The 13154-nt window shown below is 42.6% G+C and overlaps 1 protein-coding gene across 1 annotated transcript in view; it reads right to left on the bottom strand.

Moving 5' to 3' along the window:
- Positions 1–13154, bottom strand: part of LOC105564670 (zinc finger protein rotund-like) — a 326878-nt gene that overhangs the window by 153447 nt on the left and 160277 nt on the right. The window contains exon 3 of the mRNA XM_012017214.1: positions 802–1060. Within this exon, the coding sequence (XP_011872604.1) occupies positions 802–1060 (259 nt within the window). The remainder of the gene's footprint in view (positions 1–801; positions 1061–13154) is intronic.

Raw genomic sequence — 13154 nt, forward strand, 5'->3', positions numbered from 1 at the left:
AAATCAAACGTTTCAATTAACTTGGCTCTAAGAATTTCGCCGACAAGAATGCTATCGGCAGCGCAAGTGGATCGCTTTGTCGGGGAAAGTCCCGGATCTGATCACATAAAGCAAGGATTACTCTAATCCATCGAAATAATTCTGCATTAGAGCACACACGGGGTTGGATATGGGGCTAATCTACTCGGACCAGGACCGAGTGCTCTTCGGAAACGCGGGAATTAAACGCGATCCCAAAAATATGAGGGAAGCGACCTCCGTTATAATAAATCCTAGAGTAACCAGTAGAAATTTATGCGTCGTATAAGCCAATTATTTATTATATGCCGCCACGATTCAGGGATGGTCGGGATAGAAACCTTTTTAGCTCTGTCGCGCAACCGCGGGGGAAAAGAAACAAACGAAATACAGCGGTCGATTTCAATGCGAAAAAGCGCGAAAATAAATTTGAATGAAAAAATTAAGCGGCTATGTACGCAATGGAGTCTAATATATTTACGCTATAATCTTAATTTTTCTTATTAATAGGAAACGTGAGTTCTAATCTTCGCTTTACGTTTATAAAACGTTGTGTGCCCTCGGGTGGCGGCATTGGTCGTTTCTAGTTATTGTGACTTTGACATATCAATAATTTGGTCGACTTCCAGCTCATAGAACGCTAGTTTTGTTAGAATTACTTGACCGATCGTAGCGACTTTCATGTCTAACCATCTTCTACGGTATCATAACAAGCGCACTTCTGGCCGCGTTTTATGTTTGATCAGTAAGCAAACGTGAAGAAGAGGGTAAGAGGCATGTTACCTGCGCCAGCCGCCCCTAGCCTCAGGACTGCATCGCTTTGAAGAGAGATGGAGAGAGTGGCGGTGTCCTCGAGGCGGGCGAGGACCTCTTCGGGAATGTCCTCGGGTTCGCGGAGGCGGAGGGTGACTTCACCCCCGCCTCCGCCACCCTGGCCACCTCCACCCCCGGGACTCGTCGACGCCGAGTACATGAACACAGATCCGTATCCATGTAATGACTGCAGTGGCAGCCTCACGCCGCCCACCTCCCCGACCGGACCCTGAAAATCGAAAAATGATTCGTGGTTAGGAAAACGGGCCAGTAAAAATAATACTTTTAATTGTCCACCTAACAAAAACCTGTGTTATATGTCCGAAAGTAACGGCGCGTAGGACAGGTCGGAAAATACGGTACATGAATTCACATATTAAATTAAAAATTATTAGGCTACCTCCAGCTTGCCTGGATCTAATTGTAAATATGATTTGGCGTGTATATTTCAAGATATACGAGTATCTTGAAAAGGTCCTGATTTAACTCTAGTTGTTTATAATAATTACTTGTGTACACGAAATTGATTGATTCTGTCTATCAGATTGCAAATTAATAAAACATTTTTCAACATCTTAAAACGAAATAAATTAAAACCTACTTATTCTTTCCCAATGATGTGCATTTCTTATTACCACATCATTTCTTTGATAATCTCTTTTAATCCATCTCAGAAATTGATACGTAGGCTGGTACAATATACGTAGCAGATACACTTAATATAACAATTGTAATGTACATTTAGAAAAAGTGACTTCGCAGTAAACGAGCTAATCTTTATGTTCTGTTTTATTCTTGATACTTGGAATTTTATGAAAATCTAACGATGCACCACCTCGCGCATAGCGTAAGCTCGGAGAAACAATAAAAAGAAACGATAGTTGTGTTTCGCCAAATGAAACGATCGTGAAAATGGTCGGCGCGCATGTTGCATTCTGCGGAACAGCAGCGAGAAGCCGCATAATATATGCCATGGAATTCGATTGGCGGAACGAGCGGTCGGGAAGCGCGTCTGAATCGATAGTAGCACGCGTCATATTAAATTTAAGGCTACAGTTTTCCCTTCGTCCGGTCGTATCCCGCGGGAAGACCCTCGTTCCCTTTTGCCGTTTCTCTCGACTCTCGTCTCGTTTTTGCCGCCGCCGACGCAGCCACGGCCTAAAGTTCTCTTTTACGTACGGAAATATTTTGCCAATTTCGCTGTCGATGCAAATTTCAATTCGCGAGCGTCAATATTTGCTGAATCGCGCCGAAAAAGGATTTTGATGTACTGGCATTTTATCCGCCATCGAACGCACGTTTGACTTCCGCGCGAAAAAGACTCTGCGCGCCGCGGTGAAAAATAAAGACAGAAAATTTCCAACAAATACGAATGAAATAGATCTTCCCTTTCATTCGGGATTACGATAAAAAAAAGACATACATACAGAGGGAAAGAGAGAGATCTCTTCTGGTAAGAGCTCGGACTCTGCTCGAGGTATTTTAATGGAACGAAGAGATTCAATTACCGCCGCGCGTGTTTCTCCGCGCGCGTAGTTTCTGATGCGCTGTCGGATGTAATAAGGAATATCGAAGAAACGTGGTGATAATGATAGTCGATATTACCTGGAAAAAGTGTGCGATGCAATATCGAGATACAATGGAAATTGTCCGATGTTTTGTATCGCGCGATCGATCGGTAAGTTAATGTCACTATCCAGAGAAATGGGATTATAGTGTTCGCTATAAATGAATTATTCTGCTATTTCCCAAACCCGCTAGAGAAAGAGATGGAGAGAGAGAGAGAGAGAGTCGCCTTCGGCAAAGTTTATCGATCACAGCCATCACGCGAAAGTTAACAAAAAGATATGCTTTATTAAAACAGAACCTAACAAAGAGTTATTTATGGAGTATATTTTTCGGGATAAAATAGAATACAATCCCACTTTGCGAATTGAAACTGAAAAAATACTATTGACGACAATCTGATGTAAGCAAACTGGCAGGAATAATTTGTACGTTACGTCGTTATCGGTAATAAAAAAAATGTTTTTCGGAAATGCACATGCAACGTCAAAGCTAAATATAGATATGTTTGTGCCAAGCATAAATTTGAAATAACAGATGTTGTTGGTTTCCGTAAACAGGAAAGTCGATTGATTCGCGTACAAGCCGGCGAGAATTAAAAATATCAGTGTAATACTGGTACAAACAAGGTTTACTGGAAATGTTTGTAGAACTCGGGCACGTATAAATGCCATTTGTATAAAGGCAATGTGCCCCCGCTAGTACAAACACCGGTTTTAATTCCGACGCGAATCTATACAGATGCAAACCGTACAAACAGAGAGTAGTCCGTTTACCGATTAAAATATTACGCGCTATGATAATTGAAAAACAAATTTGCCTGTACAGCAATAAAAAAATAAGCTGGTAATAATATTATGAGGAGTCTGTGACTATTTTTAACAAAATTTTACCAAAAATTATATTATTATTATTACCTTAATCCTCCTCCACAAACTTTAAAATTATTTTTTCAATTAATTTTTATCTCTCTTTTAGATGTAGTCCACAAAAAAGATTAAAAGATAACCATTTTATTCATTAATCGTTGTAATTATAATATATTTTAAACTCAGCTTTGATACGAAGAGGAAGATGAAGCTGTTGTGCAACAGTTTGGGTTCTAACCATTATCTGAATATTATGACACCTCATTACTTATCAAGCCAGCTTTAAAGTTTGCGTTTGCAAAAGATTATGTTGACTCAAAACTTATTAAATTTGTCCAACGAAAAATAAATCAAACGTTTCGAAGTGTCTTATTCAGAAAAAAAACATTAATTAATGAGATTTTTTCACATATTATCGTAATACATTTTACACAAAGATACTTGGAAAAACCTATCAATTAGAACGAATAATCTATGGTATACACCTATAGATTACGTATAATCATATAGTTAGTTATTAAAAAAAAAGACAATAGCATTCCAACAATATCCAACGTTATTTTTATGTACGGTTGTTAAATATCACGGATCGTAGAGAATCAATGCTGAAAATATGGTTTCGATAATTTTTGATAAACTTGAAATTTGTAAATTTTTCGATACCGTAAACTCCCTCGAAATATTTCCGAAGCACGGTGCGCTTAAGCCGGGAAATTTCAAGTTCGCACGTACACCCGTAATGCGTCCGATTTAATGGCCAGTGCCGTGTATCCGGTGGCGCGAATTTTCCCATTGTTAGCGGTCCAGGCGCGAGCCGCGTACTCTCTCTATTATTTACGTAAATTGATTCGTACCGCCGACTATTTCCGTGTCACGTATTCGCCGCCATCGAGCTAGCCGGCTTGGCGTTATAAGCGGCCAGCAAGCCATCGCTATAGCCGCGTGATGAGAGTAATTTATTTTAATGGTCATTTTCGTAATGGGTCTTTGAACAGGGCGCATTTCTGAATAGGACACGTATAGCGTAACACGACGATCGCGCTTCCTGCCTCTCTGCTCCTCTATATGCACGTGGTCGACGTGCCCCACGCGCGAGAGCGCGGCGAGAATGCACGGTAACTGTGCCATTCGCGAAAATGGCACCTGTTACCGGAAACAATGCCCGCCGTCTCCACGCTTTTCCATTTTAGCAACCGCGAAAACTTTTCCGTTTCACCCCGCGCGCTCTCTCTCTCTCTCTCTCGCTCTCGCTCTCTCGTTTTTACGGCCGGCATTGTAGTACGGCGGTGTAACGGGGAATCCGGTACAATTGGTAAAGCGACGGCCCATTTATGACGCCCGAGGATCATTTCCATGAAGCTGCAATTAATTGAATCCAACCCGAGAAACCTGTGATTTATGTGACGCGCCTAGGCAACGTTTTTGTAATAGAAGAACCGCTCGCTCGCTACAATTACTCACTTCGTTCATTATACACGGATATATTATGCCGCGTTTTCCTCCCCGTCCGCTGCCGGCGAGGGAATATTTTTCGAAATCACTTTTGCCCTGAGTACATCGAGTAAACGAGGAGGCACCGAGAAACGCCGGAAAGTTAAATCGATTTCAAGTTCACCGGAAGAACGAGAGGACTTTCCGATTCGACTTTCGCCGTGGCAGCAAAAGCGAGCTTCAAAGTCGGAATCCGGCGTTCTCGCTCGGCAAGGCGGAAGATTACGGTAATAGATACGGCGGGGATATCTCTCTGAAAACCGGGCAGAGCACACATATCGCCCCGAATCGACGTCATTCTCGATACACGCTATTACACGTGCTCGGTCAAGGGCGAAAGTCTCCCGTGGGTGCTCGGATAAATATCCACGGCATACGCGGAACACTTTGGAAAGAGGACTAATAAATATGAGATGCTTCGAGTTAGCTTGTACGAGTCTTTAAAGTATCCCCTCATTCCCTATTGGTTCGTCGCTTATACGTTCCATCGCTATCTACGCGTTTGTATCTTTTTAAAAATCCCTAAACTAATGTTCCGTAGTTTCACGTTGATAACTTAATCCTTCAATCGTCGCGCGCGGTCTTTAAAATAAATATTATCTTCAAAATAAAGTCTTTTCTTGTATTCTACACGTACTCGAAAACTTAATTAAACAAAAAAAGACATAAATTGATTTTGAGATCAATGGTGTGTATTAGATGACTGGAGAAAATCTTATAAGTCGCCAGAAGTAATTAAAAACGTCAGAAGATCACTTGACCATGTCTGGCAAATTTTTATGTTTAAACTCACAACGTTTCGACCATGGTTTGTGGTCCTTTTCAAAGGATAATTGTGCCAATAATTTCGTATGGTAAATCAAAAGAACAGGTCTTAATTTCACGAACGGCAGAGCACGACCTGTTCTTGTGATTTACCATACGAAATTATTGGCACAATTATCCTTTGAAAAGGACCACAAACCATGGTCGAAACGTTGTGAGTTTAAACATAAAAATTTACCAGACATGATCAAGCAATCTTCTGAAGTTTATAAATTGATTTTCTTTTACATTGGGATCTCTCAAGCCACGCGTTGACTCGTGTTGCAAACAGCACGGTGGCTAAAGGGTTAAAAGATACTAGAGTACCGCGTCGAAACGTTTTCTCGTTGTCTGTAAAAGCTATTGGTAAAATTGACGAAACAAATTACTTGAGATTGAAATACTTGGCCAGAAATCGAAGAAAATACAGAAGCCATGCTTCTTACAAAAAAATGGTAGGAATCCCTGTAAAGCAAACTTTTAGAGATTCGATTCGATTCTTGCTACGAGATGAAAACGCGAAGAAAGAGAAACGGAAACACCGCGGCGCAATATATTATTTTATAGGTTAAAAATGATTTTATCGTCTGGAGATTTCAACGTAGAATTTTTCACGAAATGTCGACGCTTCGGATTTGCTTCTGCGTGATGAAGAGCCGACTCTTTAGGATTTAGGGAAAGAAGTAATAACAAACGGAAACTACAACTCTCGGAAGCCTGATAGATTTTATTTCGGCACGTATGCAAATTGACAAATTGAATTTCACTTCGCGCGCCGTTCCCAAATAAAAGAGAACGATGCAAGCCGATATATGGCCCGCAAAAAACCGAATGAAAAGCGGATACGGCCGCGATTTCACGCTGGCGCGCGATTCCGATTTCAGAACATTAATCAGCATCCTTCGTTCCGGAATTCCCAATAAACAGCGCCCAAGTACCAAGCGATTATTTACGGGATGCCGTGAACGCGCGACAATTATTTCGATCTCGTCCCTTCAGCCTCGAGAACGCGATCTTTCCGCGGGAGGCATCAAATTCTTTTCCAAAAAGAAATAAAACGGACAGTTTAGATAAAGCCCAAGTCGAAATTTTAGTACTACTTTGACACTTTTAAGGAATCTATACACCTACATAGACCAGCAATAACCTACTTTAATGACATTATATTTTTTACTCCTCCCTCAAATCTTTAATTCTAAAAAGGTACTTTAGCTCCTACTTAAGAAGACCTACTTCAACGTTAAATTGGCAAAAGTAGAAATTTCCGACACTACCAGTTTTAAAGTAGGAGCAAATTTTGTGCTTGCAGTTCGACCTCTTTTACTGTCTTGGGTCCTAGTATGTAATAGAATTAAAGGTTCAACATAGGGCCAAAATTTCCACTCGGGAGGTGGAAGCACGATTGTGCGCGAGTACGTGTCACAAATCTCCGCAGACGATAAAAAAAAAGGTACATGTAACCCCAGTACATTTTTACGTCTTTGTCAAAGCGGTGGCATACAAATTTGGCGTGCATTCAGAATGTCGCACGCCACGTCGTAAAAGATCGCAGGGCTTAGAATTCACGGGATGCACACGCCGGTGTCGCGGAGGGTTTTCGAAGCGGCGGGTCCATCGATGCGAAGAACGCAAGTCGAGATATCGCGCTGGCATTACGTGTCGTACACACGGGCTTACCGCGGGTGGGTTCTGCCCACGATCGTCGACGTACGGCGTACGGCGAGCTGCCAAGTCCCTTCTCGCACGACAAACAACCGGAAATGTAGCCATAACAATGCGGATATGCGCCGGTGCAGCCGCATGCGCGCGCGAAGCTTTCCCGCGTACACGCGGGGCACACGGACGCGCGACGCAGATTTCCTCGGCCATAACGCAAAATGCGAACCGCGCTCGTAAACGCGGACTTCCCTTTTGCCCACCCTCCTCCCCGGCGCCCATGGTTCGCCCTGCGTTCGTCCGTCTCCCTCGGAAAATCGAAGCGACCCGTAGCGCACACACCGCGGCCCATACGAACTTTACTAAATGGAGAGTGCACCGAAAGGATTATCTCTGCCGCGCGCGCGTTTCGGATGTCGGGGCAGGGGGAGGGGGCGGCATCGATCGAGTTCGTTTACGGCATGGACTATTGGGGTTACAAATCAAAGAGCTGGACCGAGCTCTATCGAAAAATGCGAATTGCGCGCACGTAGCGGGATGCGTATAGGCACTTTCGCGCGAAAAATCGTGCGCGTCTGTGTGCGTGTGCGGGCGGTTTTTTTTATTTTTAGGACAAATGCAACGGCTAAAAAAACATTTAAATTCAACATCCCAATGTGGGCGGTTCTACGTCGTATCATAGAATATCACTCGCGAAAAGCCTTTCACTTGCACGCGTTTATGGCACAAAAAAATTATGCCCCGGCGTTTTCCCCGCGGAAGAATAAACTTTAAACCGAGCCCCCGATTGATCCGTTTACCGCGGAAGTGTGTTTGCGAGCGAAATAAAGCGTCGATTCGCAAACGCTCAGGTCAGAATTTTACAAGAAAGCTAAGCCCCGTGTCTTTCAATCGGATGACCGATCGCGTAGGCACGAGTGAAATTGGCGCGTGACACGGGAGCCAGCAGCAATTTTCTTTGTTCGCAATTTCCAAAGCACGAATGACGGAGGCGTGAAAACGCTTACGACAGGCGAGATGGTTGGGCGATCTCGCTTTGTGCATTTGACGCAGCTGCATATTTGCAGCAGCAGCGACAGGCGGCAGTTGCTCGTCACTGGAAAATTTACGACGGCTTCTTCCCTGTCGCGTCGTTTCCGCGGTCTCTCGTTTCGCCACGAAACCCATGATTTCGTCGTATTACCGTAACGCACGCTTTAAACGTCGAGCAATGGAGGTAAAACTTGAATTTGAAAAATGCGCAACGCTAAAAAGAGTAATATAAAAGAGTACGTAACTGAAGATTTCAGTCTTCCTTGAAGCGTCGAAATTTATTACCGGGGACAAAATAATTTTGATGAAAAATTTTCGCTGAAATTTAGAAAAGAAAGGGACAAAGTGATCTCGATGAGAAATCTTTTCCCTGCCGTCAGGCCATTCCGGCATTTCCAATTACGATATAGTTACGTGCCGCGGAGCGAGAATATGCTCGATACGCATCGATACGTCGTCATAAAGATAAATATTTGATGGCACTTATGTGGAGAAAAGTAAAGATGAGATAGTAGATGGAATAGAGTGATAAGGGCCAATTACAAACGATATATGAACAAGCACGTATGCGGCGGCCGATACAGGCGACGTGTTTTATATTTCGTATCTCTTCTGCCGAGTTTCCTGATGGGATCCCTCATTTTAATAATCAAATACCACGCACGAACTCATATTTGCCAATATAAATAAACAAATCGTAGAATGAAACGATATGCATGTGGTGCAGCGAACAAGCGATATAAATTATTAGATTAATATACATATATTTTAATCAAGCCATACCCACAGAAAAAATTTCCGGGTCCAATGCTATTACACTTGAACGTATCGTAAAATAGGATCGATATAGCGCCAATCATATTTATTATAAAGAAAGGAATATTTTAATCTTAATTGAAAAATTCTAAAATCTAGAATAAAATGATAGTATGTATCGTCTTTTGTCGAATATCGCGGTGCCAACTTTGTGCGTTGTAAGATGGAGGGAAAATTTATTCTAAACGCAAAAATATAAAAACTTACATTTATATAAGTTACTCTTGTCTCAACACAGTAAGTCAATCTTTTTGAATTCGACAGAGGAGAATAAGAATTATTGAATTAATTTTGATATTGTCTTATTTTATACTAAGAGGTAGCGAGAAATATAAATGCGTCAAGAATATTTATTGTCTCGGTGACAGAAATGTTTAAATTATTTTTAAGTTAATTAAACTAGAGAAAAGAGAGAAAGAGAGATGTTACTTTTGGCTGAATCGTTCGGTATAGCCGTAATATTAAATAATATCTTCCTTGTGGATTTTTTATATACTAATAATTTCTACTGCTAAACTGCGTGCTGATTATTCAAGCTTACAACACAAAACTGTTTTGTTGGAACCGAGTAAATCCGCATAATCGATTTAGCTACTTGATGCATCTTTTTTAAATCACCGAATATAATATCGCTATATAGATAAATATTATTACTGTGCCAAGATCCAGCCCGAAAATGGCATCTCTAATCAATCGGACAATTCAAATCGGTCCTGTTCTGGTTATAATTATTTTTAATATTGTGATGAAAAAAAAATAAAATTATGTATCTTTTACATTCGTGGATTTTTAAAACTTTCACGCACACGCCACGCCTCTGGCATCTGAAAAAGGATGTCCGACGAAAAATTCTAGCGTCGTCCATGGACAGACGCACGTTTAAAACGTTCGGGCGATGAATCATTGTTGCGAAAAACGGGTGTATCCGGTTGCAGCGGCGGTCGTTGCATGGCTGTACGAGTCATGCCGCGAACATTGTTTACAAGGTATGTATCTGCGCGCCATCGGGTAACGCATGCGACACGTGTAAACGCGCCGCGTTCACACACCCGTCCCCGTTTTTTTTTTCTTTCCACTCTACGTGTACCAGTGGTCTACGCTAAATTATACGCGGCAATAGAGTGTCTGCGTTGCACGTGGAAACCGCGAAGATCGAGAGCCTCTGATATTCCGAAATGTTTTCGACAATTGCAATAATCATGACCGTAAAGAACCGTAAACGAAAGTCATCGAAGAGATTTGCCGGACTATGCAGCGTGTAAAGTGGGAATTAAAGTGAGTCGAGATACCTGGACGCCGCGCCTGACTTACAACGGCATGTTCTACTGCGTCTCTGCCGAGGGGTAAACCGCTGAGGGCATTGTGGTGTACAGATTTGCGGCATTACCGGGGCATTGCTAGACATTTTTTGGACATTAATTTTGGGCATTAGACTTAGCCGGGGCATTATAAAAATAAAATAAGGTAAAGCAATGCCCACACCCTCAGAAAGGATTTCTGTTACCGAGACAAAAAATATTCTTGGCGCATTTATATCCCTCGCAACCTCATTTGGTAAAGTAAAAGTAAGACATTTTCAAAATAAAATAAATAATTTTTATTCTCCTCTGTCGAATTAAAAAAGATTGACTTACTATATTGAGACAAGAGTAACTTTATATATTCTTGCGTTTAGAATAAAATTTCCCTCCATCTTACAACGCACGAAGTTGGCACCGCGATATTCGACAAAAAAAGATTCTAGGTTTCAGAATTTTTCATTTAAGATAAAAATATTCCTTTCTTCATAATAAATATGATTGGCGCTATATTGATCCTATTTTATGACACATTCAAATGTAATAGCATTACATCCGGACCTTTTTTCTGGTTTACCCCTTGGTCCTTGCGTATTCCCTAAGCCGCATTTCGCTTCTCCTAATGCATTCTATTTATTTAAGATCTTTAGTTTAACTCGATATACAGTAATTTCCGAGTTCATCATTACGACATTTATAAAGTTCCTTTAGAATTTTTAAGTGTCCTGCAAAGTTCCAATCGTTGCAGAGAAGTTACGAAACATGTAAAATACGGTAAATAACATATCTCGTTACGCAGCGGAAAGATATCCACGTCGATAAAATGCACGTCGAGCTGTATAAAGAATCGTGTAGTAAGACATGGTCGTGCGATAGCATCGTGGCACACGCAATGTGGGAGAATAACGGATGGAAGCGTAACGGGGCGCATCGCGACGCGCGTAAATGTGTTCGCACGATGAATTATCGCCGCAAAAGGGGTGCATCCCGCGGTAACGACGCACACGAGTCGCGGCGCGTATCGCGTATTGTTTACAACTCGAAGCGAACGTCGTTGCACGTTCGCTTTACGCCACGGCTATCAGCCTAGACGACGCGCGCTCGCGTGTCCCCTTTTTCGCCCCGTGACAGATAAAACGCGTCCCGTTGTATTAATCCCGCCCGTTAAATCGGTCGTGTTCCAAGGTACAACGCGGAAACGCGACGTGTCGTCGTAACGGATGATACCGGCCAACTTTTCGTGGAAACGTCGAGCGCCGTCGCGCACACGCGCCCGCGATAACGTGCTCCGAATATAGCCGGAGCAACACGCGGAAAAATAAAAACGCGCGAGTATGATTTTAACGCGAACGTGACATTATGATTACAACGTAACGTCTGCCTAACGCGTTACCGAGTTTATCTCGAGAAAGATAACAAGGAGCCTACAAAAGTGATGCAGCCTCTGGGGAAATTATCCCGCTAAGATCATCTTCCGGAGAACTCGACGCCTTTTGCTTCTGGGTTAAAGAAAATTACATGGCCAGGTTAAGAAGGACTTACTAAGGTGAAAAACATTATTATTATATCCATTATTATTATCGCGTTGTAATGTAAAACTCATTTCATATAGTAAAGCGCGCCGAATGAAAGAACAAAGCGCTGTCCTTTGATAGCAGTGAGTGAATCGAAGCAAAAACAGAAAAACGTCGCTAAATTAATTATGTCTATTTCAAGTCAAACTTCTACCTATTTGAGCTTTGTGACTTGGGATTATTCCGCAAACATGACTGAGCTGTAATAATAATGTACGTAAATAATGTCAGAGGAAGTGTCGTTAGAATCGCGTCAACGAGATGATATTTGCGCATTTCGTTGTAAATGGCGTTTTATCGCGCAAAAGATATCAATCGGCCGATCTGAAGTCGAACAATCGAATCGGGCGAGGGAAATTAAAATCGATTCACCGCCGCGGATTGTCCAAGCGAACGAAACTTCGGCAAAGTGGCTGGCGTGAAACCGGCGACACAAAATCGCACTTGCGCGACAAAGAATCGAGCGATCGACCATTCATCGGCCCCGGGGTATAGACGTCGATTCGCGCGATCGGCCAAAGGAACAATGGATTCGCGTGGTTCGCATTGACGAAACGCCGACAGCGAGCCGCGGGCGAAGGGAAAATTGCGCGGAATCGATTAAAAATTCCATTCGGAATTGCGTGCGCCGCTCGCGCGCGCGCGCGCACACACACACACGCACACCATCGCATCGTCTTGCGTAACTCGCAGCCCTCGCCGATCGTGCCTACAGATTTTCCTCCCTCGGCGGCCCCGCGAGAATCGCGTAATTACGCCGGTCCCTCCCCGTTTACTCTGCCACCTGCAGGCCCCGAAGCAACGTGGGGATGGTCACCATTCCCCTTGTTGGTTTTCCCCTACGCCAGACCACCCCAATCGCCAATCCTGCCCCCCCCTCTCTCTCTCTCATGCGCCTGCACTCGCTTACTCATTATAACTACACGATCGTTTTATCATTAATTTCGTTTTATTAATAAGCAACCCGAGTCGAAATTTTGGTACTATTTTGACACTTTTAAGGATGATGTACACCTACATAGCTGATCTATACACCTACATAGACCAGCAATAACCTATTTTGATGACATTATACCTTTTTACTCCCCCCTTGAATCTTTAATTCTAAAAATTTACATTAGCTCCTACTTAAAGCTACTTTAATGCTAAATTGGCAAAAGTAGAAATTTCCGACACCGTCAGTTTTAAAGTAGGAGTAAATTTTATACTTGCAGTTC

The sequence above is a fragment of the Vollenhovia emeryi genome, unplaced genomic scaffold, assembly GCF_000949405.1.
Source record: "Vollenhovia emeryi isolate VEMERY1.0 unplaced genomic scaffold, V.emery_V1.0 DF939161.1, whole genome shotgun sequence".
Lineage (NCBI taxonomy): Eukaryota > Metazoa > Arthropoda > Insecta > Hymenoptera > Formicidae > Vollenhovia > Vollenhovia emeryi.